Source organism: Thermobia domestica, chromosome 14, assembly GCF_964235325.1.
Source record: "Thermobia domestica chromosome 14, izTheDome1.hap1.1, whole genome shotgun sequence".
Taxonomy (NCBI): Eukaryota; Metazoa; Arthropoda; class Insecta; order Zygentoma; family Lepismatidae; genus Thermobia; species Thermobia domestica.
The window spans coordinates 154,168,793-154,196,487 of NC_137467.1; the positions used below are offsets into that span (position 1 = coordinate 154,168,793).

The 27,695-nt window shown below is 33.8% G+C and overlaps 1 protein-coding gene across 1 annotated transcript in view; it reads right to left on the bottom strand.

Annotated features, from left to right (window-relative positions):
• LOC145670413 (phospholipid-transporting ATPase ABCA3-like) overlaps nt 1–27,695 on the bottom strand; it is a 541,163-nt gene that overhangs the window by 394,824 nt on the left and 118,644 nt on the right. Inside the window, exon 10 of the mRNA XM_081739072.1 lies at nt 23,532–23,687. Coding sequence (XP_081595198.1) covers nt 23,532–23,687 — 156 coding nt within the window. The remainder of the gene's footprint in view (nt 1–23,531; nt 23,688–27,695) is intronic.

Sequence of the window (27,695 nt, forward strand, 5' to 3'; positions counted from 1 at the left end):
ATGATGAGTAATAATTGTAAAAGGCAATATATTGTTTCTGCTATGGATTCTGCTTCCAAAAAATATTCTGGCTTTAATCCTCTATCGCAACTCTAATTTATAGATCTACTACTTTTTATTTCAGTATTCAATTGGGACTTTTTGAGATTTATCGTAGTTTCACGCTCCAAAACGAAACTTGCTTCTATCGTAATTTATCGGCGTTTGCTGGCTATCTCTCTTACTTTTTTCTTCACGAATAATTTTGTTTAAATAAAAAAAATAAATGCGTTAGTAAGCCTAGTTCTAACCACCAGTCTTCTGTTTCATCTGCTTGTTTAGAGCGTGTGATTTCCCTGCTGGTTTTACTATACCAAGTGGTTGTGCTCATTGGCTGTTTCATGTTAAGAGTCAATGAATACAGTTCACAATTCCCATATGTCGATAGAAAATTTCCACAGTTAAATTAATACTCGTATATAGCCTAATTGATGTATATGCACAAATGTAATAATGAAATGAAGATAGCAGTGTTTTTCCGAGTAAATGATTTAGAAATTACATTTCTGGGCATTCAGCATCCATTGCCACTTAGCCCTTCACGTATGAGGGCCGACGAGCTTCGGTAATCACACTATCCGAGGAAAGGAAAGAAAGAAAGGATTGGGGAAGGAATGAAGCGGTCTGGGACCTTAGGTACCATCCCGGCATTTGCCTGGTGTGAATGAGGAAAACGATAATCATGCCTGTTGTTCTGTATGGTTGCGAAACATGGTTGCGAAACATGGTCGCTTACTTAGAAGGAAGAACATAGATTGAAAGTATTTTAGAACAAGATCCTAAGACGAATATTCGAACCCGAGAAACGAGAATAGGGAATGGCGGAAACTTCATAACGAGGAACTACATAATTTATACGGTTTACCCAACATTTTTAGAATCATCAAGTCTAGGAGGCTCAGGTCGGCAGGTCATGTAGCCAGGATGGAAGAAAGTAGAAACGCTTTCAAAATCTTAACTGGAAGACGAACCAGAAAACGACGATTAGGAAGACCATGCGCAGATGGGAGGACAATATTAAAATGGATCTCGCAGAAATAGGAATACAAAATAGAAACTGGATCCAATTGGCTAAGGATAGAAGTCAGTGCGGCACTGAACCTCCGGGTTCCATTAGCCATAGAGAGAGAGAATGAGGAAAACACATGAAAACCTCACCTAAGCCTGAAAAATCTTTTCTACTTTTTCCACCGAGAGCCTCCACTTTTCTGAGTGAAGTCTCAACGTTTAGTTTTAACCAAGTAGTAACATAACTTTTAGTTCACTGCTATCAAGACTTACCGTTTACCTAGTTTGGACTAATCATAAAGTGAGAGCATATTTCAAAATTCGGTTGATGGCATGTCTTTGAATTTCACCCTGCAGGGAATACTCTGTACACCCATTGAACATTAAAGAAATGTGCATTTTTGGACTGCATATGCATAACTTCCTTTACGCTAATAAGGACCACCATCCACAGTTTCTCGAATTCGAAATAGGGCCTCTTGAAATTTGGCTTTTTCTTGATTTTGGACAGCCCTAGCTCGGAAATTATACATTTTTCCCCACAGGTCCATATGAACTTTTTCTCTTATTTTGATGTGAGGAATCACCTCTTAAAGTTTGTCGGTCTAGTTCATTAATATCCTATATATATATATATATATATATATATATATATATATATATATAGTAGTTGTTGGCGAAGTTTCTGCTCAAAAATGGGGGTGGTAATTACAATAGAAAGCTTTTGTAAGCGTAGCAGATGCTTCTTTTGAAGCTGTCACGTAAGTTCATCATTGTGTCAATTAAGGAAGTAAGAAAATTGTCAATTTAATGTGACATATGGATGTTGCACAATACTTGAACCGTGGGAGGTGAGAAAGACACGTCAAATAAATTTTAGAAACATGAGAAACATGAAAGAAAAAGGATAGAATTTAAAATTGAAAAGCTTCTTGTAAGTGTCACGTAATTCCATCATTCTGTTAATTAAGGAAGTAAGAAAGTGCGAGTTGAAAGTGAGATATGGGTGTTTGAAAATAGTCTAACCGTAGGAGGTGAGAAAAAACATGTGAAATGACTTTTAGAAAACATGGGAAACTCTGGATAAAGCATAGCTATATGTTAGGTAAGAATGGCGTAGGAGGGAGTGAAAAAACCATTTGATATGGAGTACCGAACGTAACATATACACAGGTGTGCTGTAATTTTTGGGTGGTCCAGTTTTTTTTTTTTTTTTGGAGTTGGAGGGCGAACTGTGCTCTGGACAATGCTTAATTGAGGGACTGTGATTTCTACTGCATGGAAACTGAAAAATATGTGAAAAAGAAAGAAATAGGAGACACCTGCTTGTATGTGTGTGTTCCAGGGTTTTTTTGGAGGTGGGGAGCGAACTGTACTGCCCATGGAATAAAAAGACATTGCTTAATTCACAGTGTAACTTGCACCCTATGGAGAAAGAGCAATGAGTATACTGAAGGAGAGAGAATGTAAGAAATACCTTGAAAATGTTACATAGGGAAAGTGTAGTGTCCTTTTGACCAAAGGACCAGTTTAAATTAACGTGGGAATAGTTAAAATTACTACAATAGAAAGCGAAACTTTTTTTGTGTGTGGATGAGAAAACGCCATGATACTTTTAACCCAGCTGTATGTCTAACTCTTTTTAGAAAAGAAAGAAAAAAAATCTTTTAAGTTGTTAGGATATAGAAAGTTATTTGAGAAAAACGTATGCGACATTTATTGTTGACGGATGGGACCCCCTGTAATTTCGAGTTGAACGTAACTCTTTTTAGAAAAGAAAAAAAAAGATTTTTCTGACTTAGACAGAAAAATGTTCCATTTAGCATGCCCTGATAGAATGAAAAAAGAAAGAAAGAAAAAGTCCTTTTTCTGGAAAAGATTCTTGTTAACTTTAAAGAATAGCTATTGTACTTGTTTTTGTGAAAAAACGGAAGTGTGTGTGTGTGTGTGAACGCTGGAACCACCCAGGTTAACGAATATATATAACGAAGTTTGAAATGAGAGCAGATTATATAGTGTGCTTTTGGCGTTGTGGAAACTTGCCTTGTGTATTTTTTCTGTGAGTGTGTTGTTTGGAGAATAATTTTGGAATTACCGGAAGGAAAAAAGTAAGTTAAAATTTACCATTTATATAAATAAATATTGAACTTTGATTTTAAATGTATTTACATGCATTAAAATGACTTGTGTTTGCTTTTATTTATTGGACAAATGTCAGATATAATCGTTGTTATGAGACTTGTTTGTGAAGATTGAAATACGCAAACCAGAAATGTTGTGTATTTTGTGGATATTTAAAACACCAAGAAACCCAAAGTGTAGAGATTGCTTACCTAGCGTAAGAGACCAAGAGAGGGAGGAAAAAAAGAAAAAAGTTTGCTTCATTGTAGGCTAGCGACCAGGCCGGAGGTATGGCGGGGCGGGAGGATTTTGGTGTTTGTAGTTTGAAGGAAACAGCGATAGAGAGGCGAGGGGAGTTTTTGCTTCTAGTTTGGCGAAAAGAGCAAGAGAGGGAGATAGGGAGAGAATGTTTGCAAGGTTGGATAAATGCGTTGGGTGCGTGAGAGGAGAGGAGACGTGCGGGGGCAGTTTGACGAAAAGAGCAAGAGAGGTAGAGCGAAGCATGCATGTATTGGTGAGCGGAAGACAGGGGGAAGGCGCGGGGTTAACCTGCTTCAGGGCATTTTTTTTATTCCTAGTTGAATGCAATGGAATTTACGGTCTTTTAAAAGGTAGGGAAAAACCGTGATTTTGAACACAGAAACTGCAAGTTTGTGTAAGCCAAGAGAAAACAAATACATGAACGAAAACGAATAATTTATCTGTTGATATCAGTGGCATATATGCGCGCTGTTTATTAAGATTCTAAGTGACTATTTTTTTAAAAAAAAAAAAAATATGTGTGTCATTTGAAAGAATAGATATACCTATGTAAAGTTACATTATACTGTATGGGAAACCACATGTAAAGTATAGAAATGTTAATACTTACGTAAGATAAATTGTCTTTTCTGATGTTTGAAGCACATACGAAGCACTAATATATGCCGGGAAAAAAAAAGACGGGAAACGACAAAAAGATTTCATCGGTAAACGTATAAGGCATTCCCGGTTGTACAAATAAGACGAGGCCGATACGATGTGATGTAAACCGCACAAAAGCATGAATGGTACTGACACGTGTTTGTATATAGGTGGCGTTGATGCATAAAGACTAAGATTTTTTTCCGTATAATAACTTTAAATGCTCATATCTCGTAAACGATTGATTATACGATAAAACAGACTACAGAAATCGATTTGTCAGGTCGAAATCTATATAGAAAGACACCTTACATGATAAAATTGAACAATTTTTTGTGGGGGCTAACAGTGGCGGCTGAGTATGTATGGCTCTAACATTACATTTTTCGCTTTTTAGGGCCAACTATTGGTTGTAGAAACAAAAGAAAGCTATTTTCTTAATCGTTAGAACCTAAGGAACACTACTATATACATTAGAACATTGTAACTTTAAAATAATTTTAAATATGCGTAGCTCCTAAACGGTTGATCGTATGACAAAATGGACAACGGAAATCGATTTATCAGGTCAAAATCTATATAGAAAGACACCCTACATGATACATTTGAACAATTTTTATTTTTTTGAAATTTATATACAGGGTGTTTCAAAAGTACAGTTTTTATTTTTTTGCTTTTTTGGCCAAACTATTGGTTGTAGAAACAAAAGAAAGCTATTTTCTTAATTGTTAGGACCTAACGAACATTACTATACAGATTAGAACACTGTAACTTTAAAATAATTTTAAATATGCGTAGCTCCTAAACGGTTGATCGTATGACAAAATGGACATCAGAAATCGATTTATCAGGTCAAAATCTATATAGAAAGACACCCTACATGATACATTTGAACAATTTTTATTTTTTTTGAAATTTATATACAGGGTGTTTCAAAAGTACAGTTTTTATTTTTTTGCTTTTTTGGCCAAACTATTGGTCGTAGAAACAAAAGAAAAGTATTTTCTTAATCGTTAGGACCTAACGAACACTACTATACAGATTAGAACAATGTAACTTGAAAATAATTTTAAATGGTCATAAATCCTAAACGGTTCATTGTAGGAGAAAATGGACACCAGAAATCGATTTATCAGGTCAAAATCTATATAGAAAGAGACCCTACATGATACATTTGAACAATTTTTATTTTTTTGAAATTTATATACAGGGTGTTTCAAAAGTATAGTTCTTTTATTTTTTCGCTTTTTTGGCCAAACTATTGGTCGTAGAAACAAAAGAAAAGTATTTTCTTAATCGTTAGGACCTAACGAACACTACTATACAGATTAGAACAATGTAACTTGAAAATAATTTTAAATGGTCATAAATCCTAAACGGTTCATTGTAGGAGAAAATGGACACCAGAAATCGATTTATCAGGTCAAAATCTATATAGAAAGACACCCTACATGATACATTTGAACAATTTTTATTTTTTTGAAATTTATATACAGGGTTTTTCAAAAGTATAGTTCTTTTATTTTTTCGCTTTTTTGGCCAAACTATTGGTCGTAGAAAGTAAAGAAAGATATTTTTTTAATCGTTAGAACCTAAGGAACACGACTATACAGATGTAACTTTAAAATAAAAATTTAATGAATTTGCATAAACAATATGGCGTCGATTTTTTTCAAACTTTCGAAATATGTTTATTAAAGGGTATATTTTTATATGAATAGGTAAAATGAATAATATTACTAAAATAAATACCTTTTTTGCGCGTTTTTTACCGCAACCGGTGCGCGCCGCGCGTTTTTTACCGCGACCGGTGCGTGCCGCGCGGTATTTGCGCCCGGAAAAAGGTTTTAGCGACGCGGGACGCGTAAAATATTGCCGCCCGGAAACTGCGCGGGGTATTGCCGGTTATAAAAAACAAACAACACTCGGTAACTTGCTATGGCACATGTACACACACGCACAGTCTTATACACACTAATGTGAATGTTATGGTACAGGTGGCGTTGTTTGAAGAAACAAATATGGCGGATGAATATTAATGTGCATTAATCTAGTATACATTATTTTTAAAACACTAATAATTAAAAATTTAAACAAGTTAACACGAACTTAACCGAACTTTTCCGAACATTGCCGAACAAACAAAAATGTATGTACAATTTTGTACATATTGGTTAATGTACTACACGAATGGTTTCGAACTTAACCGAACTTTTCCGAACATTGACGAACATAACAGTTTATTTACAATTTGTGTACATGTATTACACAGACTTAATCGAACATAAACATAAAAATGTATTATGATTTACCGTACACGTTTAGTATACGTATACTATGCATTAAATATAATTTAATTACCGTTAAAAATAATAATTATAATATTAACACGGAATATAACACTATTACCTGTATAGGCTACAACACAGTTTGTAGTCTCGTACCCAAACACATTACGTTTTGTAGTCTCGTACCCAAACACATTACGTTTTGTAGTCTTGTACCCAAAAGCATTTGGTTTGTAATCTCGAACCCAAACGCATTTGGTTTTGTAATCTCGTACGCAGGTGCTTTAACATATTTTAAATTTAGTAACAGTAACAATATTACACAATATGATGTAATTTGTACCTTATGTTAGTGGGTTTAAAAATTCCTTTGTTAGTAATGCTAGGAATTTCTTTTGTTTGCTTTGCTACAGGTGTTTAAACTGGTTTAAACTGGTTTTATTGTTTTTTTTTGTTAGGCATTGTGTATATATACCCCTGTTGCTAAGGAAATATTATCATATGTATGCTGGTAACCGTACCTTCAACACAATATTTACTTAGTGAATAAATTCATAGAAACATATAATAAAAGAAAAATTAAAATATTATATTTAGAAAAGAGTAGTAATATTAACTGTATTGTTGCAGTTGTTGAAATTCAAAACAACAACAGAAGAAAAAACAAAAGAAGAAAGGAAGTAAGGAAGAAATCCTGATTTTTATCAAGTTTACAATACATACCAGATTTACATAGAAGATCATCGTAAGTATATTTACATACTATACATATTTGAATGATTATGTTTTTATACTTTGATTAAATATTCGTATATAAAGTATTATTTTTAAATTGTAATGTGATAAATATTTACAATAATATTTTATTTAAAACAAACAAAATTTGTTTTATCATTGCACAAAACGTGATTTAAATAGATTTACACTCCATTTTAACATTGAAGTTCTTGCATAATTTTAATGATGATCACAATCTATTTTAAAAATGAAGTTCTTGCATAATTTTAATGATGATCACACTCTATTTTAACAACGAAGTTCTTGCAGAATTTTAATGATGATCAACAGAAAAAATAAGTAGAGCTTCTTAGAAGAAAACTAAATAATATTGTTAAATGAATAACACTATATTTTTATATATTGTTGTATTTATTTTAATGTAAACTAATTTTTGTTTTAATATTTTACAGATGGAATTTCTCGGTGCATCATACGTAAACGAGTTTAACGAAATTGACGAAATTTACCTCTCTGCTGTTATAGAAGGTCTGAATACAAAGGAGCGCGTGTTGGAGACCTGGTGGCGTATTATGGATAAGCAACGCCAGGGATTTCGTGGCAGTGAAAGGTATGATACCTTGTTATCAGCTCTTTTTAATTTTTATTATGATAATCAAGCACTTATATTGCAATATGCAATGTCTAGTGCTGACATTGTTGAGTTATTTGTACACGGATTTTTCCGTGAGCAAATCATGTACCAGTGGGCACACGATAAATTCATTCATTTTAATTATTTTAATTCTGCACAAGGTGATAGGATGAATGCAGCAGAGGTAGCCGAATTTTGTAATTATGGATCGCGTTTTATTTCGGTTCATAATAATGTGTTGCCATCTGTTGAAAATTCCGTAACCTCGGTCCACCAAGAAAGTCAACCCTTGGAAAATATACTTCAAGAAGAAGATTTTAATTTAATTGATGAAATTATTAATGAACAAATACAAAATGAAGCATCAGATGGTACACAAACAAATCAAAATTCCGCAGTTTTAGTAAATTCCGATGAGTTTGGAACATCTGATTATGTGGAGGCTTTATTGAACGAGTTATGTGAAAACGGACAAAATCCTGTGGATGTTGTAAATAATGAACTACAGGTATTAACTGTACAATGTTCACGGGATACTCGTGGTTACGGAATGGGCTCTCCACAACCTAGTACTTCCGGTTACGTTCCTCCAAGTGAACGTAGCGGACATACAGATGTTCAAAATACAGGGGAAGGTAATTTCGAAGTAGTACATGAAAGCAGAAAAAGTTTCACTAAGTTTAACTTGGTGGGACATGAAATTGCGGTAAGGCCAATGGGAAATGAAGAAATTAGAAATCCTGCGGCCTATATTGAAAACCTAATGAACTTCGCATTGGATAATGTATTGAACAATGCGAGACCTAATGATTTTGTTGGAATGTACATTGATTCCTCCAATAGTAAGGATAAAAAAGCAGTGTATGTTCCATGGAGACGCCGCAAAGACATTTCTGCTAAGTCAGTTTTAGCTTCCATTACTAAAGTATTAAATAGTAATGAAGACTTCCTTTTAGGTAATCATGTCCTGTTTCGATTTCATATAGTAAATTCCATGTTTGGTGCTGGAAGAACACGTGATAATAATTCCACACTAAACAAATATTTGCCGTTAAATGAATTTTTAGTACAACATTTGGTTGAGCTTCCGGGAACCGATAATGACAAACTTTGTTTACCTAAAAGTATTGCTTGGGGTATAGCAAAGCATACCGAAACACATCGAAATTTGAGTAATTTAACAGATCCAACTCGAGATACATTAAAAGGTAGAGCTATTAAGCTTTGTACTCAGGCAGGTGTTAGCGTTAAAGGTGGTTGCGATTTTAATGACGTTGAATTGTTTCAGAAACATTTAGCTCCAAATTATCAAATTATTATTTACGAAAAAGTACCCGAAAGGAAAAGTGAATTTAGAGTACGTTATCCGGAAACAGAAGTACAAAGACCAGAATTGCGGGATGCAAAACCCATCTATATTTATTACAATGAAAGGGGAAGTATTGGGCATTTCCGTCCTATTCGTACTATAACGTCATTTTTAAGAAAAGAAAAGTACTGTTTGCATTGTTTAAAGGGATTTAAAGGTTTGAATCGTTATCATAAGTGTGAGTTAATGTGTTCATCTTGCGAACATATGCACAAAGTAGATGTTACGATGTATAAAATGAAATGCAATGCATGCAATAGATATTTTACTAGGGGTGAATGTTTTGACAATCACTTAAAAGGTAATAAAATTGGCAAGAATGTGTGTGAATATGTGAAAGTTTGCATCAACTGTAATGCACTCTATGATTTAAGAACACGTAAATCTGATCATACATGTGGTGAATACTTTTGCACTACATGTCGTGAACATGTACAGGAAGGTCACTCATGTTATGTGAAGAAAGTAAAACCTACTCATATTAAGAGGTTTCTTTATATTGTCTTTGACGTAGAAACTATGCTCAAACCGGAAAATGAGCGTGGGGAGCGGGAACACGTTGTTTGCTTGGTATGCGCTAGACATGTATGCCATAAATGTATGAATAACGGCATTGATGAAGCCTGCAGTACATGTGGTGATGAAAACGGTAACCGTTCGTTTTCTTTTAAAACCATTGATGAATTTATTACACATATTTTATTAGATAGACCCCAATTTAGTAAAGTATGTGTCATAAGTCATAATGGTAGTCGATTTGATAGCATTTTCTGTTTGAGATCTCTCATTGAGTCCCAGCATATCATTCCAAAAACTTTAATTCAGGGTCAAAAGATTTTTAGTATTTCTATTCATAATAAAATCATTTTTAGAGATAGTTATTTGTTTGTTGGTGTAAAATTATCAAAATTACCTAAGACGTTAGGCCTTTCAGAAAATTTAAAGAAGGGAGATTTCCCATACTTGTTTAATACAGTAGAGAACCAAAATTATGTAGGACCATATCCGGGAATAGAGTACTATGATCCTGAATCGCGATCTGGTGAAGAAAAAAAGCGGTTGGAGGGATGGCACCAAGAACGGGTGCAATTGGGAGAGCAATTTAATTTGCAAAAGGAAATGCTGGAGTATTGTGAAAATGATGTGAGAATTCTCACAGAAGCTGTTATTAAATTTAGTAATATCATAGAAGAGAAAACGGGTGGATTACAATGTTTTCTAGTATCGTCTACGATTGCAAGTTTAGCCATGCAAACATATCGTACATCATACCTTCCAGAAGAAAGTATTTCTGTTATACCACCTTTGGGGTACCATTATAAAACAAAAACCAGTGAAAAATCAATGAAATGGCTAAAGTATATGGAACACCAATTGGGTATAGAAATCCAGCATGCTGGACGAAACGGAGAACAATCTTTTGGAAGGTATAATGTTGACGGATACAATGCAGAGCTTAATGCCGTGTTCGAATTTATGGGATGTTACTGGCATGCCTGTAAAACGTGTTTTCCAAATAACCGTAATGGCATAATAGATAATGCACATGGTCCGTACAACACATTTGAAAAAAGGTATGAACATACGGAAATCCGGCGAAAATATTTCACAGAAATTCTAAAAATGAATTTGTATGAAATATGGGAGTGCTCTTGGGATAATAAAGTACGCACAGATGTAGATTTACAAAAGTTCCTTAAAGAACAATGTGATACTACTGCCGACATTCTTATTCCTAAGAGTTGCTACAACGGAGGCCGTACTGAAGTATTTCGTTCTTATGTGAATTGTGCGGACGATGAATCCATTCTTTATTATGATATTACATCGTTATACCCTTACGTCATGGCAAGGAAACCTCTTCCGGTGGGGGCACCTAAGGTGCATAAGGGGCCGGTTTTCCCAGATGTGGGAAAAATTCATGGGATTGTAAAATGTACTGTATTGGCTCCTAAACAACTCTTTTTTCCCATCTTACCGTATGTAGCACAAAGCCGATTAATATTTGGACTTTGTAGGCTATGTATGGAAGGAGAAACTATTGATAATTGCACACATAGTGATACTGAACGTGCATTAACTGGAACTTTTTGTACACCAGAGCTTCACCGTGCTCTTGAAAACGGTTATAAAATCGTCAAAATTTATGAAATATGGGAATTTGAACTCATGGGTTCTGAAGATCGGAATTCACCTAGTTTATTCCGGGACTATGTGAATACGTTTCTTCAGATGAAGCAGGAAGCATCAGGCTATCCTGCTTGGTGTAAAACTGAAGAAGACAAAGATAAGTATATTGACGATTACTATGCTCACGAAGGCATAAAATTAAATAAAGATAATATTATGACGAACCCTGGACTTAGACAATGCGCGAAGTTGTACCTCAATTCCTTATACGGAAAATGGGGACAGCGTACAGATATGACACAGTGTGTAATTATTGATAGTGGGGCAGAGTTCCATAGGTACCTTGCTACACCGAGATATGAGGTTCATAGTGTTATTCCAGTTGGTGATGAACATCTTATTCTAACATATAAAGACTTGGAAACCGAAAATGTACCTCTGGAATTTTCCAATGTTGTCCTTGCCGGTTTTATTACTTCATGGGCCAGGCTACAATTATATGATTTACTTGTGACTGTAGGACCTGAAGACGTAATTTATTGTGACACAGACAGTATTATGTTTACGTGTAAAAAAGATAGGGAACCTCCGTTGAAGCTTGGAAACTATTTGGGTGATCTCACTGATGAAATTGAAGAAGGGTGGGAGTTTGTAACGTTTATAGGCTTAGGGCCAAAAAATTATAGTATTCGGCTTAAAAATGCCGCAGGGGAATTTCGGAATATTTTCAAAATTCGGGGAATTACACTAAATGATAGGACCTCTCAAAGAATAAACTTTGAGAGTTTCTATGGATTAGTGACAGGAAATATTAATTGTACAATTATAGAAAATCCAAATAGCATTGTGCGAAAACAGGGCTTCACTATCTTTTCACGTAAAGAGACAAAAACACACCAAGAGGTAAACAAAAAACGTAAACGTATTAACGATACACAAAGTGACGAACCAATACCAAAGACAAAAAGTTTACCTCATGGATATGTATCATAATAATTTTAGCTTGGCTTATAAGTGATTGTTTTTATTTATTTATTTATTTTTTTAACAGATCATTAGTAGAGTATGACTATTTATTTACTTATTTATTTATTTATTTATTCCATCGTTTGCTGTGCAAACTCATACATTGTAAACCAAAGTATACATTTCATTCTAGTCATTCATTTATTCTAGTCATTCATTCATATTTTAGTCATTTCAAGCTTTAATATTTATTTTTTAACTTATTTTTAATTTATTTTTAATTTATGTTGTTAATTGTGTGAGTGAGTGAGTGTGTGCATGAGTGTATATAAAGTAAAGTATCTATTGTGTGCATTCAGTTTAATACAAGATGTTAAAGTTTCAACATCCATCAACCATTTTAATTGCTGGTCCTTCACGTGCAGGTAAAACATGTTTTGTAAATCGATTATTAAATGAACGTAATCAAATGTTTACTATGAAATTTAATGAAATTGTTTGGTGTTATGGTGCAGTCATACCAAATTTAGATGCAAGTTCAGAAATTCGATTTATAGAAGGAATTCCAGATATGAATAATTTTGAAATACAAGAAAATTCATTATTAATATTAGATGACTTAATGTCTGAAACCAATGGTGATGTTGCAAACTTATTTACAAAATATGCACATCATAAAAAATTAACAGTAATATTTATTGTTCAAAATTTATTTCCAAAAGGAAAACATGCTCGTGATATAAGTTTAAATGCACATTATATTATAGTATTTAAAAATCCTCGTGATAAATTACAAATACAATATTTAGCAAGACAAATTATGCCACGATATAGTAAACAAGTTGTGAATGTGTTTGAAGATGTAACACGTGAACCTCACACTTATTTGTTATTTGACTTAACTCAAAAAACAAATGATGCATTACGATTACGTACAAATATTTTTCCTAATGAAACACTGCATGTATATGCAAATGTAAAAGACAGTAATTCAGTCGTTTACGTTTAGTTTAGTTGAAGATGTTGAAGGTGAAACAACACTTTGATACTCTCCGTGCTTTGTGCAAATGCAAAAGCGCAAAGCGAAAACAAATTATACGACATGCATCTGGTGATTTAATACGTACTATTTCACAAGTTGCTAAAAACACAATAAAAGGAAACATTCCGTTGAATTCGCGTCAGAAGCAACGTTTACGTAGACATAAAAAGATCTTGCGTGCTTTATCTGCACAACGTACAGCACTTAATAAGAAAAAGAAAATTTTATTGCAAAAAGGTGGTGCATTTTTACCATTAATCTTAGGACCATTACTTGGTGCAGTAGCAAGTAGTTTGTTTGGAAGATAACTATGTCGGAATTTCGTAAAATGATATTAGTGCCTGAAAATGCAATGCAACAAATGCATGCAAATATAAAATCAATAGATTCACATCAATCGCGTTTAGACGAAGAAATGAGTAGTATTTTACAACGTCGTAATCTTAGTATTGAAGAAAAATGGAAATTGTATCAGCAAGCATTACAACAATATTTAAATTATACTTCATCAGTTTCACAAAACCCAATTACATTACCTATTATTGAAAAAGATGTTCCTCAAACATCATCATCATTATCATCTCAAGAAGAAGAAGAAAAAAATAATTCTATTTTACCCTTTGTATCAGACATTTTACAATCAGTACCAAAAACACAACGAAGGAAAACAGATCTATTATTAAAACAGTTAACAAGTTCTAATAAAATTCATTGGGATCAATCAGGAACAGTACGTATTCAAGGAAAAATAATACCAGGTTCTAATATAATTGATTTAATAAATGATGTTGTTCGTACACGAAAATATTCAAGAAATCCTATAGGCATTCACGAATTTAAAAATTTATTGGATGATCTTAATGTACCACGTGAATTTATTTCTACTCCTATAGTGAAATCACATAGCAAAGTTAAAAAATCACAAAGTCCAACACTAGTAACAAATATTTTTAAAAACTGGAAAGAATATAAAATGTAAATAAAAATGGGAAAGTTGTCAAAATTATATTATGATTATACGAATCCTGCTTCTTTATCAAGTATTAAAACATTACAAACAAAAACAAAATTATCAAAAAAGAAAATTAAAAATTGGTTAGCATCTCAAGATGCATATACATTACATGCACCAGCACGTAAAGTGTTTGAACGTAAACAATATTATGTTAGTGCACCAAATGAAACATTACAAATGGATTTAGCAGATATGCAAAATATTGCCAAGTATAACAAAAATTATAAGTATATATTATGTTGTATCGATATTTTTTCACGGTATGCGTATTGTGTTCCCTTAAAAACAAAAACAGGTCCTGAAATGTCAAAAGCAATCAAAAAAATTTTAAAAAATTTTAAACTACCTGTGTTTAATGTACAAACGGATCTAGGTACAGAATTTTATAATCGACATGTAAAACGTTTATTTAAAGAATACGAAATTAATCATTATAGTGTACATTCAGAAATTAAATGTGCATTAGCTGAACGGTTTATAAGAACATTAAAAGAAAAATTGTATCGTTATTTTACTGCTAAAAATACATACCGTTATATAGATGTGTTAGATCAATTTGTAAAAAATTATAATCATTCGTATCATAGTAGTATTAAAATGGCACCGGCAAATGTAAATCATTCTAATGTTGATCAAGTTTGGAATACGTTGTACGGTGATAAAACGAATAAAAAGAAATTAACATGTAAATTTCAACCTGGTGATTATGTGCGTGTTAGTAAATATAAACATAAATTAGAAAAGGGATATTTACCAAAATGGTCACAAGAAATTTTTATTGTTGATAAATGTATTCCGACAAATCCTATTACATATAAATTAAAAGATTGGAATGATGAGGAAATTAAAGGAATATTTTACACAGAAGAATTACAAAAAGTAAATGTAAATTCAAACAAAACATTTTTAATTGAAAAAGTACTAAAACGAAAAAAAGATATGATGTATGTAAGGTGGTTGGGATATCCATCAAGTATGAATTCATGGATTAAAACAAATTCTGTTCAGTCTTCAAAATGAGTTCAATGATAGAACATGATTTCTATGTTACTCTTCCTTCAAATGCTAGTAGTGAAATTTTTACTAATAATACAACTTCTTCATTTATAGTAAAGTTAGCACAACCTATTCACTTAAGTGAAGGAGAATGGTATGTTGCCTTAACACAACTTAATGTACCTTTTAGTTTTTATAATGTTGGTAAAAATGAAAAAATTGTAATTGAAACCATCGTTAATGATGAACTTGAAATTGTAGATGTTGATATTACACCAGGATACTATACTTCTATTTCATCCATTTTAGAAATGATTCCTGAAGAATTACGCATGTTAAAATATTATAAAAATAAAAATCAAGTTGGAATTAGACATTCTTTAAAATTAAAAGATTTTTGTGTTATTGGAATGACACGCGGATTGCAACATTTACTTGGATTTATAAATGAAAATACAACAGAGTTTACAGATGCTGTTTTTGTAAAACCAGTTAATGAAGATGATCCAACCGTAACACGCGCAAAATTTCCATGCAATTTAGAATATAATATACCAAACGTTTTTAATGTTTGTGTTGATATTGTAAAACAACAAGAAAATATTGGACCAGTACTTCGTAAAGTTAGTGCATATAATATTGAGCACGGAGATGTAAAATGTTTTCTATTTCACACACCACAATATGTTAAAGTTGTAAAATCTTATTTTAACACGATTGAAGTAAACTTAAAAGATGAGCACGGTTTAAAATTGCCATTTCAATTTGGAACTTCAAACTTAACACTTCACTTTAAACGAAAATGATTTCTGAAAGTATTGATGATAGTTTTTACATTACACTTGTATCAAACGCAAGTACTGATGTATATCCTACAAATAGTCCAACACATTTTATTAATCAACTAAAAAATAATATTCAATTATCAGAAACCGATTGGCATGTAGGAATAAGTGAATTACATGTTCCTTTAACATGTTATAATGTTAACGATGGAGAAAATGTTATGTGGTATAAAATAAAAAATGAAGAAGCACAAAAAGGTAAAATTGTAAGTGGATATTATCACTCTGCACATCATATCATTGATGAATTAAATAAAATATCAAAAGACATAAAATTTTCTATATCAAATATTGTACAAGTAGATTGTAGTGATCGTGTTGAATCGGCCTTATTATCAGCAACATTAGCAATGCAATTAGGACTTCGTCAACATAAAGATCTTGTTTTGTATAAACGTGGATTTAAACAACCATATGTTGATATTGGATATCCACATCAAATTTTTATTTATACTGATATCATACAATATCAGTTTCTAGGTGATACAAAAGCACCTTTATTACGTATTGCAACAATATCAAATGTAAAATACGGTAAAGTCAAAACATTAACATTTCAAGATATTCATTACCTTCCACTGGCAAAGTTTTCATTTAACAGTATTGAAATACTATTAAAAGACCATGCAGGACGAAATTTGCCATTTCGTTCTGGGACACTAAGTGTTACACTTCATTTTAAGCGCTCTCGTAATAAAAAGTAATTAATTAATTATATTTTAAAAATGAAATTTAGACGGCAATACGGACATGGTATCCCATACTTTTCAGGACCTGTATATCAACGGGGACATGGTATAGGTAGTTTCTTTCAAGGATTATTTCGTTTTGCATTACCATTTCTTAAACAGGGTGCAAAAACTTTAGGTCAACAAGCATTACAAACGGGAATACAAGTAGCGGGTGATGTATTAGAAAATAAACCATTTAAAGAATCTGTTCGTGCACGTGTAAAACAAGCTGGTGAAACATTAAAGACAAAAGCTGCTAACAAAGTTGGTCAGTTATTAACTGGAAGTGGTAAGAGACGGCCACGCAAGCGTAAAGCTCCGGCAATTGTTCGCTTTGGACCTCCAACTAAACGTAAGCGTACAAACAAAAGCAAAAGCAAGAGAAAAGTAAAACGAAAAATAAGTCGTGTTACAGATATATTTTCATAATGGCACTACTTAATTCAAACAGTGTGGAATGTTGTACCAATGATTTCGATTTATTTAGTACTCCAATGACACAAACTGCAATTGAATCTTGCTTTAATGCTGAATACCGTCCAATATCAACATTAAGTTCTGATGGACCTATTGAATTTTTTATTCCCGGTGAAACAGGAGAATTTATTCATACTGCATATCTTTATCTTTACGTACGTTGTAAAATTACAAAACCTGATGATACACCATTAGCTGACACTGATGTTGTAGCACCAACAAATAATTTCCTACATTCATTATTTAGTCAAATTGACATTTCATTAAATGATAAATTAATTACTTCTTCATCAGGATTTTATCCTTATCGTGCGTACCTTGAAACATTATTAAATTATTCCCGTGATGCTTCTGATACACATTTGAAATTAGGTATGTGGTATAAAGATACTGCTAAACAATTTGATAGCATTGGTAATGCTAATGTAGGTTTTCAACAACGTGCTAATTATATTAAAAATAGTAAATCGTTTGAAATGTATGGTCGTCTGTATACAGATATTGCTGGATTACCAAGAGCACTTGTAAATAAAGTAGGTCTTCGTATAAAATTACATCGTAGTAAAGATGCTTTTTGTTTATTATCTCCTGCAAATACTTCTTATAAAGTAAAACTTGAAGATGTTACTCTACATATACGTCGCATTGATGTTGCACCTCATTTGGCAATGGAAATCAATACTAATATGAATCATGAAACAGCAAAATATCCCCTTACAAGAGTACAAACAAGATCGTATACTATTCCTGCAAACGTTAATTCATACAATCTTGATAATATTTTTCTGGGTAACGTACCTAAAGGTGTTGTTATCGGGTTTGTTTCCAATTCGGCATTTAATGGAAAATCTGAACTAAATCCATTTCATTTTCAACACTTTAACGTTAACAAACTGCAGCTACAAGTTGGATCAAAATCTTTTCCTCCCAGTCCCCTCACCCCCGATTTTAAAAACAATTTGTACCTTCTAAGTTACCATTCTCTGTTTTCCGGTACTGGATTATATTATAAAGATGATGCACATACTATTACTCCTGAAGAATATCCACACGGCTATACTCTTTATGCATTTATTCTATCACCTACAGCAACATTAGATGACTGTACTTGGGACCTTGTGCGTGATGCGCCTGTAAATGTTAAAGTTTCCTTTTCTGAAAATTTAACTGAGCCTATAACATGTATTGTTTACGCTCAGTTTGATTCTTTAATTCAAATTGATAAAGATAGAAATATATATACTGATAATACTTTTTAAAAGTATCATTTTAATAAAAGAAGTATAACTGTTCACTTCTAAGCATATGAATTACATGTGTCCTACTGGTACAAAGTGCGTTAAACATTGTATATTGTAATATTTGTGCTTGATTATTCAAAGAGTTGCAAGGTATCATACTATGAAGTTTCTCAAAAGTATTTTTTATGCGTTAGCACCATTCATCGTTATTGGAAAAGTTATAAAAAAATCTGTCATGAATATTTTAAACATGTTATTTCGTTTTATGAGAATATTCCATATACTCCACTAGGTCTTCCAACATATACGCGTATAAAGTGAAGTGAAGTGATGTGAATTTAAAAAACAAAAGTTATGTACACGGATGAATTAATAAAAGTGTTACTTCGTGATAAACTTACTGGTGCAAATGTGCATGGCATTTATCCTATTGATAGAATACCAAAAACTGTGCAACCACCGGCTGGACTTATTATAAATTTAAGCAATTCATCTTCAAGTGGTACACATTGGGTGTGTGTATTCATTGATGAAAATCAAAGAGGATACTATTTCGATAGCCTAGCATTACCATTTCCAAAAGAAATAAAAACTTTTTTAAATAAAAATTGTAAAATATATTTTACAAATAGTTCCGCATATCAAGATGATAATTCAATCTTGTGTGGACAATTTGTGTTGTACTTTCTGCATCATATTGTACGAAAGAAAAGCTTTAACGAATGTTTAAATTTGTTCAAAACAAATAATCTTAAACAAAATGATAAAATTGTATTCAATCATGTAACCAACATATTGAAAAAGAAAAAACAAGTAAATTAGTTTAATAAAATTTTTTTATTTACAATTTAAAATCTTGTATTTTTATTTACAAGAACATATCATATATCCTTTTTACAACTTTGCAAATGCATTAGTTAATGTTATAGTACGTTGAAACTTCCACCAATAACATAACTGTTGTGCATTACGAAATGCACATCCTGATTTTTTATCAAGTTTAATATTTTGTTCATGAAAAGTACAATAATCATTAAATACGTTTGCATCCAATGTGTTTAATGGTGGACACTGTTTACTTTCCAAATCAATAACATTAGCTAGTGCAAAAATATTTTTAATCCAAAGTGTTTTTTCTGCACCTTTACAATAAAAGGTTGCATCTTGTTTACAAAGTTGATATATAAGGTTACGTATGTGTGATACAGTATAACCGCATTTATCATTCCAAGTTAATCCATGTAAGTTTAATGTTAACCATTCAATTTGTTTTTGACAACCTAATGGAAGTATATTGTATTCTACTGGTGATTTTATTAAACAATGCAAATTTACTGTATCATCACACGCAGTTAAACAAAATTCACGTATAATAAATTCATGATTTGAAATCTTAAAACCTTGTATGTCAATAATGTATTCATTAACACATGGTGAAATTTTATGTTTACGTTCTAAGAAAAACGGTATAATTTGTCCAACAAATTCAGTGTTCTTTAAACAATCACGCACTTTGCGTGTAAAGTTTATACTTGAAATTTCACTATGATGTTCTTCAAACACTTCAAATAAATCAATCAGAGTTATATCGTTGGATAAATATCCTACAGCAAAAGTTCCAATATCATCGTGAAATAAACATTGATGTTCAAGATGCAGCAAGCATTGTTCACAAGAAATATTATTATTAAAGCGTAAGTATGCACTTATAGTTTTTAAAACACAAACTTCACTAATATGTTCTTCACTACATGATACACAAAAATTATTTTCGAAATACATTATGTACAGTACGTTTTCTTAACACACTTCACTATAGTCGTTCGATCTGTCTTTTTCAAGAAAAATACTTAAAAGTTCTTTTCGTACATTCACATCCACTGATAGTTCACCAAATGTAATATTAAAATAATCTCTTGTTAATGGTGTAATAACTGTATGTGTTTCTGCATAAATGTCAAATAATTCCTCCTGTACACGCGGATTCACTAACACAGACCAAACACGAATGTCTAAAACGTCGTCATTACAATAAAAACATTCATGAGACCATTCACATGTATCATGCCAATAACATGCATAGCATATTAAATAATCATTTGGTTTCCATTTCAATATGCAATCTCTTACACAGTTCACATCCACATAATTAACACCACATTCACAGTTCCAACTTAATTCTGATAAATCAGGTGAACATGGCGGCGTATCCACATTTGATACCACTTCGTCATTTGATTCCGCCTCAAAATCTGAGTTATCTTGCGAAAATTCATACACTTCATTATCTATTCCCGCCTCACTATCACTTGCATAAACTTTTATATTATCGTTTTCATATCTTTCTAATTCATTTTCATCAAATGTACAATCTGGAGAATCTGGATATTCATTCTCAGCGTCTAACTTATGCTTCACATCAATGTCTTCTACAAACTGACGGTTCTCCATCGCTAACAAAACTATACATGCCTATTTTTTAAAACCAATATTTAAATAAAAATTTCAAATGACGTCACGCGCTCGCGCCCGCGCACGCATATATTTTCCGTTCGCGCCCCCGCGCCTTCCCGCGCCGCGTCCGCGTTTCCGCCACCGCCGGGTTAAAAACTCTTTTTATAACAATCCGCTATTGTTCAGCACCTAAATTATTATTCTCAACGCATACAGCTGCGAGGTTTCTCTTTACATACACCTGCAAGGTTTCTCTTTTATTATTTTAAACATACACCTGCAAGGTTTCTCTTTTATTATTCTTTATAACAAGCTTCCCATTGTTCAGCAAGTTTCCAAGGTTTTTTAAAATCATTTATCTTTTCAACTTTGACATCTTTTATTATTCTCTTTTGTGTCACTACTATACATACAATAGTACAACAACCATTACCTGTCATCATATGTCATTTAAACAATCATGTATTTCTATACAACTATACTCTCTACCTATTGTCTCCCGGCACCCCGCTGGTGCTTCTCAATTACGAATACAATAGGTTTCTATTGTAATTACCACCCCCATTTTTGAGCAGAAACTTCGCCAACAACTACTATATATATATATATATATATATATATATATATATATATATATATATATATATATATATATAATCTTAAGGATGATAGAAAAGGTTTATAGAAAAAGGGAAAGGGGTGTACTTTGTATTTATTGATCTGGAAAAGGCTTTTGACCGCGTGAATAAGGAATTGATGTTGGGAGTTCTAGAGAAAAATTGGGTTGAAATGAAAATATCGTAGACTGATAAGAAATGTATATTTGAGCCAACAAGTAAGTGCAAGAATAGGGAAGGAAATGACAGAAGAGAGGCAATCGGGAGTGGAGTTCAACACAGAGGCAGTGTCTTGTCAACATTATTTAATATCTACTGTATCTAGAAGCGATAGTGAAAAAGAGCGTACATAAAGAAGACGGTATTTCGGTAGGAGGTATGACGATAAGGTGTATACGGTTTGCAGATGATATGGCGCTTATTGCAGAATCTGAGTATAAAATCATAAAATCAATAAGATGTTAGAAAACTTGAGGAAAGGCTATGGTTGATATAGGATTAAAATAATTATTAGAAAGACAAAAGCCCTGGTGATTGGAACGAAACATCCAAAGTATGGGAAGGAAATATGGACATTACGGAAAAGCGATGAAAAACGACTGGAAGCTTTCGAAAAGTGAGTGTGGAGAAGAATAGAGAGTATTATCAAAAAATCGAACGAGAGGGTCTTGGAAATGAAGGAGGAGAAAAGAACAATTTTATATATTGAAGAAGAGGAAGAGAAACTTGTTCGGACATCATTGTAAGAAGAAACTGTATTGTGAGGGAAGTCCTAGAAGGGGTAGCTCAGGAGAGTAATGCTCCCGGAAGTAGGAACGAAAAACACAGTTTTGATTGGTTTGCGTTATCCATTTCTTGCCACATTGCATTCAAATAGCAGAAATCAAAGGAGTGTTGTTGTCGGTATTCGTGACCGAGTGGCCGCCCTCCCTGCTGGTCTAGTTGCTAGCACGTGCGCCTTTGGTGTACGGGGTCCAGGGTTCGATTCCCGGTGGGAGAGCCTTTGTGATTTTAACTGTCCTCGATATTACTGTGTTCGTGTCCCTAAGTAATTGGAGAAACCAAGTTAAAATGAGTAAAGCAAGTAAAATTAGATATAAGTAGTTTAAGTAAGTTACTGGAACACGTTCGGTGAGTCAGTTGACTTTAAAAAAAAAGTGACCTAGCGCTATATGCTACTAACGAAATTCTCTTTTAGCGTGAGTTCAAACCCTGCCCACGGTAATTTTTTTTTACGGTTTTGTAACACTTTTTAAATTAAAATAATATGAAAATAATACTCAAAAAAGTGATTTACTTACTTTTGAGCAGATAAATAGTAGTAGTAGTAGGAAAGGGTTAGAAGCCCCATAGGGCTCGTTTTGTTCCCCTTGTACTCCATGATATAGGGCTCGTTTTCTTCCTCTTGTACTTCATGATATAAACCTTGTGACCAACTTAAAACAACTGGCTAGGATAGCGCGTAAAATAGCTGGCTAGAGTAGCGCGCGAAGAAACGTACTTCCTGGAGCATTACTCTCCTGAGCGGGTCGTGTCCTAGAGGGTATGCTGGCAGGAAATGGAGGCAGGGGGTGAAGGAGATTAGAAATAATAGACGATATCAAAACAGAAAAATGTACGTGAAGACGAAGAGGTTAGCGGAAGACCGTGGAGCATGGAAGCATCTCAGTTGCAGCAAGTGACCCGCTATGAAGATGATATATTTGGAAAACGTAAACTAGGTAATGGCAGCAATTAACTGTGTTAACTAGAGATATGAATTTGGTTCGCATTCATAGACCTAACACAAGAATTTAAGTATCAGTACTCATTCATGATTAATTTACTATACGCTACAAACTTTAAATTATGAAGAACTATTATAAGGTACAATAATTTACATCTTACTAAGGCTTATATCATAATTGTGGGTCTAACCTTGGTTCCAGCAGTTAATGCAATTGCTATTAATAACCTTCTTTTTGTACCTCCTGATAATTTATGCGGACGCATATTTCTTGCAGTCTGTATTTGAAATTTTTGTATCCATTCTTCTGCCATTCGTGTTGCATCAGCATTCGAAAATCCTCTTAGCTGTAAGATATTAATAGCAAAAAAAGTAATACAGTTATTCAACAATAAAATAGGCCAGGACACTGGCAGATATTAAGGAAATATGTTGAACAAATATAGCACTTAACATGGATTTTAGAATACAATTATTATAGTAATGAATTTCATTTAAGCAGTGTAACTGAGAAAACATTTAGACAGATGGATAGAAAGGGAAATAAAAATTAAGAAGATCCTTCTGCTATAACTTTTGATGAAATATAAGAGGAGTAGGAATGCGCACGAGACGAGTCAAGACAGGATTTCCCTGACAAAATTCGAATCGAGACACGATTCGTCCAATAGAGAAATGTACATTTTTCGAGTCGAGACATCGCTTTTACTGCACATTTTCGAGACGAGACAACCTCAAATCTTGTCTCGTGCGCATCTCTAAAGAGGAGCAGTTGAAAAGTTCCCGGAACGTTGTAGTTTTGGCATTTATGATGCAATTACAATAAATCTTGTGCAGTACAGTCCTTAGATTGCCTAGTTATGAATTTGACAAGTGTTAACAGATCATAACAGGCAGTGTACGAATAGTACCTGAACGGAGAAGTGTGTGCAAGACCTAATCAGCTGGTGCAATGTGAAAAATTGTGCAATTCGGAAACATCAAGTTAATGTTCAAATTGGGGAGATCTTCTTTAGAGAATTTGATAGCCTTAACATCAGTTTAGCATTATCGGATTTTTGGCTCTTTTCGAAGCTAGAAATGGACCTCAAAGGTACCCGTTTCGTCTCCGTGGAAAAGGTCAAAATTGATGCGAAGGGATCAAAAGAGTACTTTCGTTGGTGTTTCCAGGAATGGAAGGAGAAGTGGAGCAATTGTGTGTAGTCCGAAGATGGCTACTTTGAACGCGATTAAGTAAATGTGTACTTATATTAAGTCAATTAAGTTACAACAAAATTCCGGGATTTTTTTACAATCAGCAATAACACAACAGAGATGGTAGTGCAAAGCACATCCAAACTAGGGATGGCCAGAACCGGTTCCTGGTGCAACCGGTTTTCGGGTCTGAACGGATCCGGTTTAGAAGACCCGGTTCCGGAACCGGTTTTTCGGATTCAGGTCTGGAACCGGTTTTTTGTATCCAGGTCTGGAACCGGTTCCAGAACCAGTTCTGAAAACCGGATATCCGAACCGGTTCCGCTAGTACCGGAACTTTGTGGCCATCCCTACGCTAAACCCGAGCTGCTGGCATTGTGCTAGATGAAATGGAAGCAACAGGCAAGCGCCAAGGCGGCGGCCGCTTGTCTCATTTGACTAAACAAACTGGGTAACTGACAAAGTCATTGGCTAAACAGGCAAACTGGCAAACTCATTTTGCTAAACACCCACTCGTGGACCAAAAATTTTTTTCTGGGGGTACAAGCGGGTCTGGCCAGGAAGGGCACAGCGCATTGTCCTCTATGCAGCGTTTTGAAGGTGAACTTTGTGCCTCCTTTACGGGTCTTTGGAGGCTTTCGGATACAGGTCTGGAGCCGGTTCCTAAAATCCGGTTCTGGATCCGGGTCTTCAGATCCAGATCTGGAACCGGTTCCGTAACAGGGTTTTCGGATCCAGGTATAGAACCGGTTCCTAAGATTCGGTTCTGGAACTGGATTTTCGAATCCAAGTTTGGAACCGGTTCCTAAGATCCGGTTCTGGAACCGGGTTTTCGGATTCAGGTCTAGAATCGGTTCCTAAGATTCAGTTCTGGAACAGGGTTTTCGGATCCAAGTCTGGAACCGGGTTTTCGGATCCAGGTCCGAAATCGGTTCCGGAACCGGTTCTGAAAGGCAGATCTCCGAGAACCGGTTCCTCGCGGAACCGGAACTTTGTAGACATCACTAATGCAAACTACATAAGTAGCAAATATTATTATTATGACATTACTTGTTTCAAATCAATTGGAAGGAAGTTACAACTTTACAACTTTATTTTTAAAATGTTACATTATATATATAATGTAACATTTTAAAATATATATACAGGGTGGACAATTTATTTGGAACATTCGGGATAAGGGAGAAACTAAAAGAGGGAGAAAAGCGAAACTTTGCACGAAGCAACTATAAGGAAGGAGACATCTTTCTACGTATTAAACAACACTATTCAGTGAACAGTGTTGCCATCTCAGAATAAAGTTATATGTTTTCAAATTGCAAATTATAACATTTTCAAATCTAAATATTAAACAAAAACTTAAAACACCACATTTATTATTCAGTATTGCAAACTAAGGATGCTATAGTATCACAAACACCCAAAATTTGGAAGCCTCTATCACACATACAGCACAGCGGAGATGGACAAGACAATGAATATCGGAAATACCTTAAGGTTGGATACTATGGTCATGGTATGACTTGTTTTGAATGAATAGCAAAGAAGTTATAAGGGCTTGGAAATTTGAATTTTTTGAAAGGCTTTATTTCGAAAACATGCTAAGGTATCATATCTAATTATTTGTGTGGTTTGCAATTGGCAAACAAATCATTTTGCCGTTTGTAGCACTTCGATATCTTAAACCGTTCCAGAAATATGAAAAATATTGATAAAGTTCGCAACACTGCTGAAAATGGCGTATTTCTAGAGAATATTTAAAGTAATTGTTATTTTCTTTCTCTTTTATAGCATTGCAGGAGTAACTTTTAGTAGATGTAATTACAACAAGTCCTCGCAATTACATGATGTAAGCAGTGTTTCCAACTTCAGCAATGTTTATCATATCTCCGGAACGGTTTGAGATATCGAAGTGGTGTAAACAGAAAAATAATTTACATATCCATTACAAAACACACAAGCAACTATATATGATACTTATCTCATTTTTTCGAATTAAAGCCTCTCAAAAAATTCAAATTTTCAAGCACTTGTAACTTCTTTACAATTCATTCAAAACAAGTCATACCATGATCATAGTATCCAACGCTAAGTTACTTCCGATGTGCACTGTCTTGTCTATCTCCGTTGTGCTGTATGTGTGATAGAGGTTTCCAAACTTTGGATGTTTGTGATATTATCATATCCTTAGTTTGCAATACTGAATAATAAATGTGATATTTTAAGTTTTCATTCAACGTGTTGATTTGAAACATGTAATAATCTGACGCAGTGCCATTTGAAAAAATATAACTTTCTAAAATATTACTGGTATGGCAACACTGTTCACTGCTTGGTGTTGTTTAATACGATGTCGCTCTCCTTATAGTTGCTTCGTGCAAAGTTTCGCTTTTCTCCCTCTTACAAACTTGGAGGGGAGATAGTACATCCAAAATGAAGCCAAAAAGTCCTAGTGAACATGGAGAAATTCCGTCCCGTTTAGGAGTGACAGCGTGTCGAAAGCGTGGAAACATGAACTTCAGAGGCCAATAGTTCAAAAATAATTCAACGTAGAGAGTGCGGTTAGAAACGTCACTTAGGAAGTCATACGTATTCTAGTGAAAAATGCATGTTTAAAAACGACGCAATACGTGCGCACGGGATTCCCCAAAGGAGGGATTCCCAGACATAATGTGAAAGAAAGAAGTGTAACATGTTAATCACTGACGCACGCATAGCTGCGTTTTCAAACATGCATTTTTCCATAGAGTAGGTATGACTCCCTAAGTGAGGTTTTTAACCACACTCCCTTGGCCTCTGAAGTTCATGTTCCCACGCTTTCGGCACGCTGTCACTCCTAAACGGAACGGAATTTCCCCTTGTTCACTAGGACTTTTTTTTGCTTCTTTTTGGATATTCTATCACCTCTCCAAGTTTGTCCATGTAGTTACCGTTCACCCTGTATGTACGAGGAATGTCCAAAAAGAAACTGGCGTTTTGAAATAAAAAAAAAGTAACAGAATGAACAAACCAAATTGTATTATATACATTTGAAAGGTACACTCTTAAGCTATTATTCTACATAATTGCCATCCAAATTTAAGCAGTTATCATACCGTGGCACAAGTTTTTCAATACCGTCGCGCCTGTAATTTCAACTACTGCCTTACCACTGCAATTCG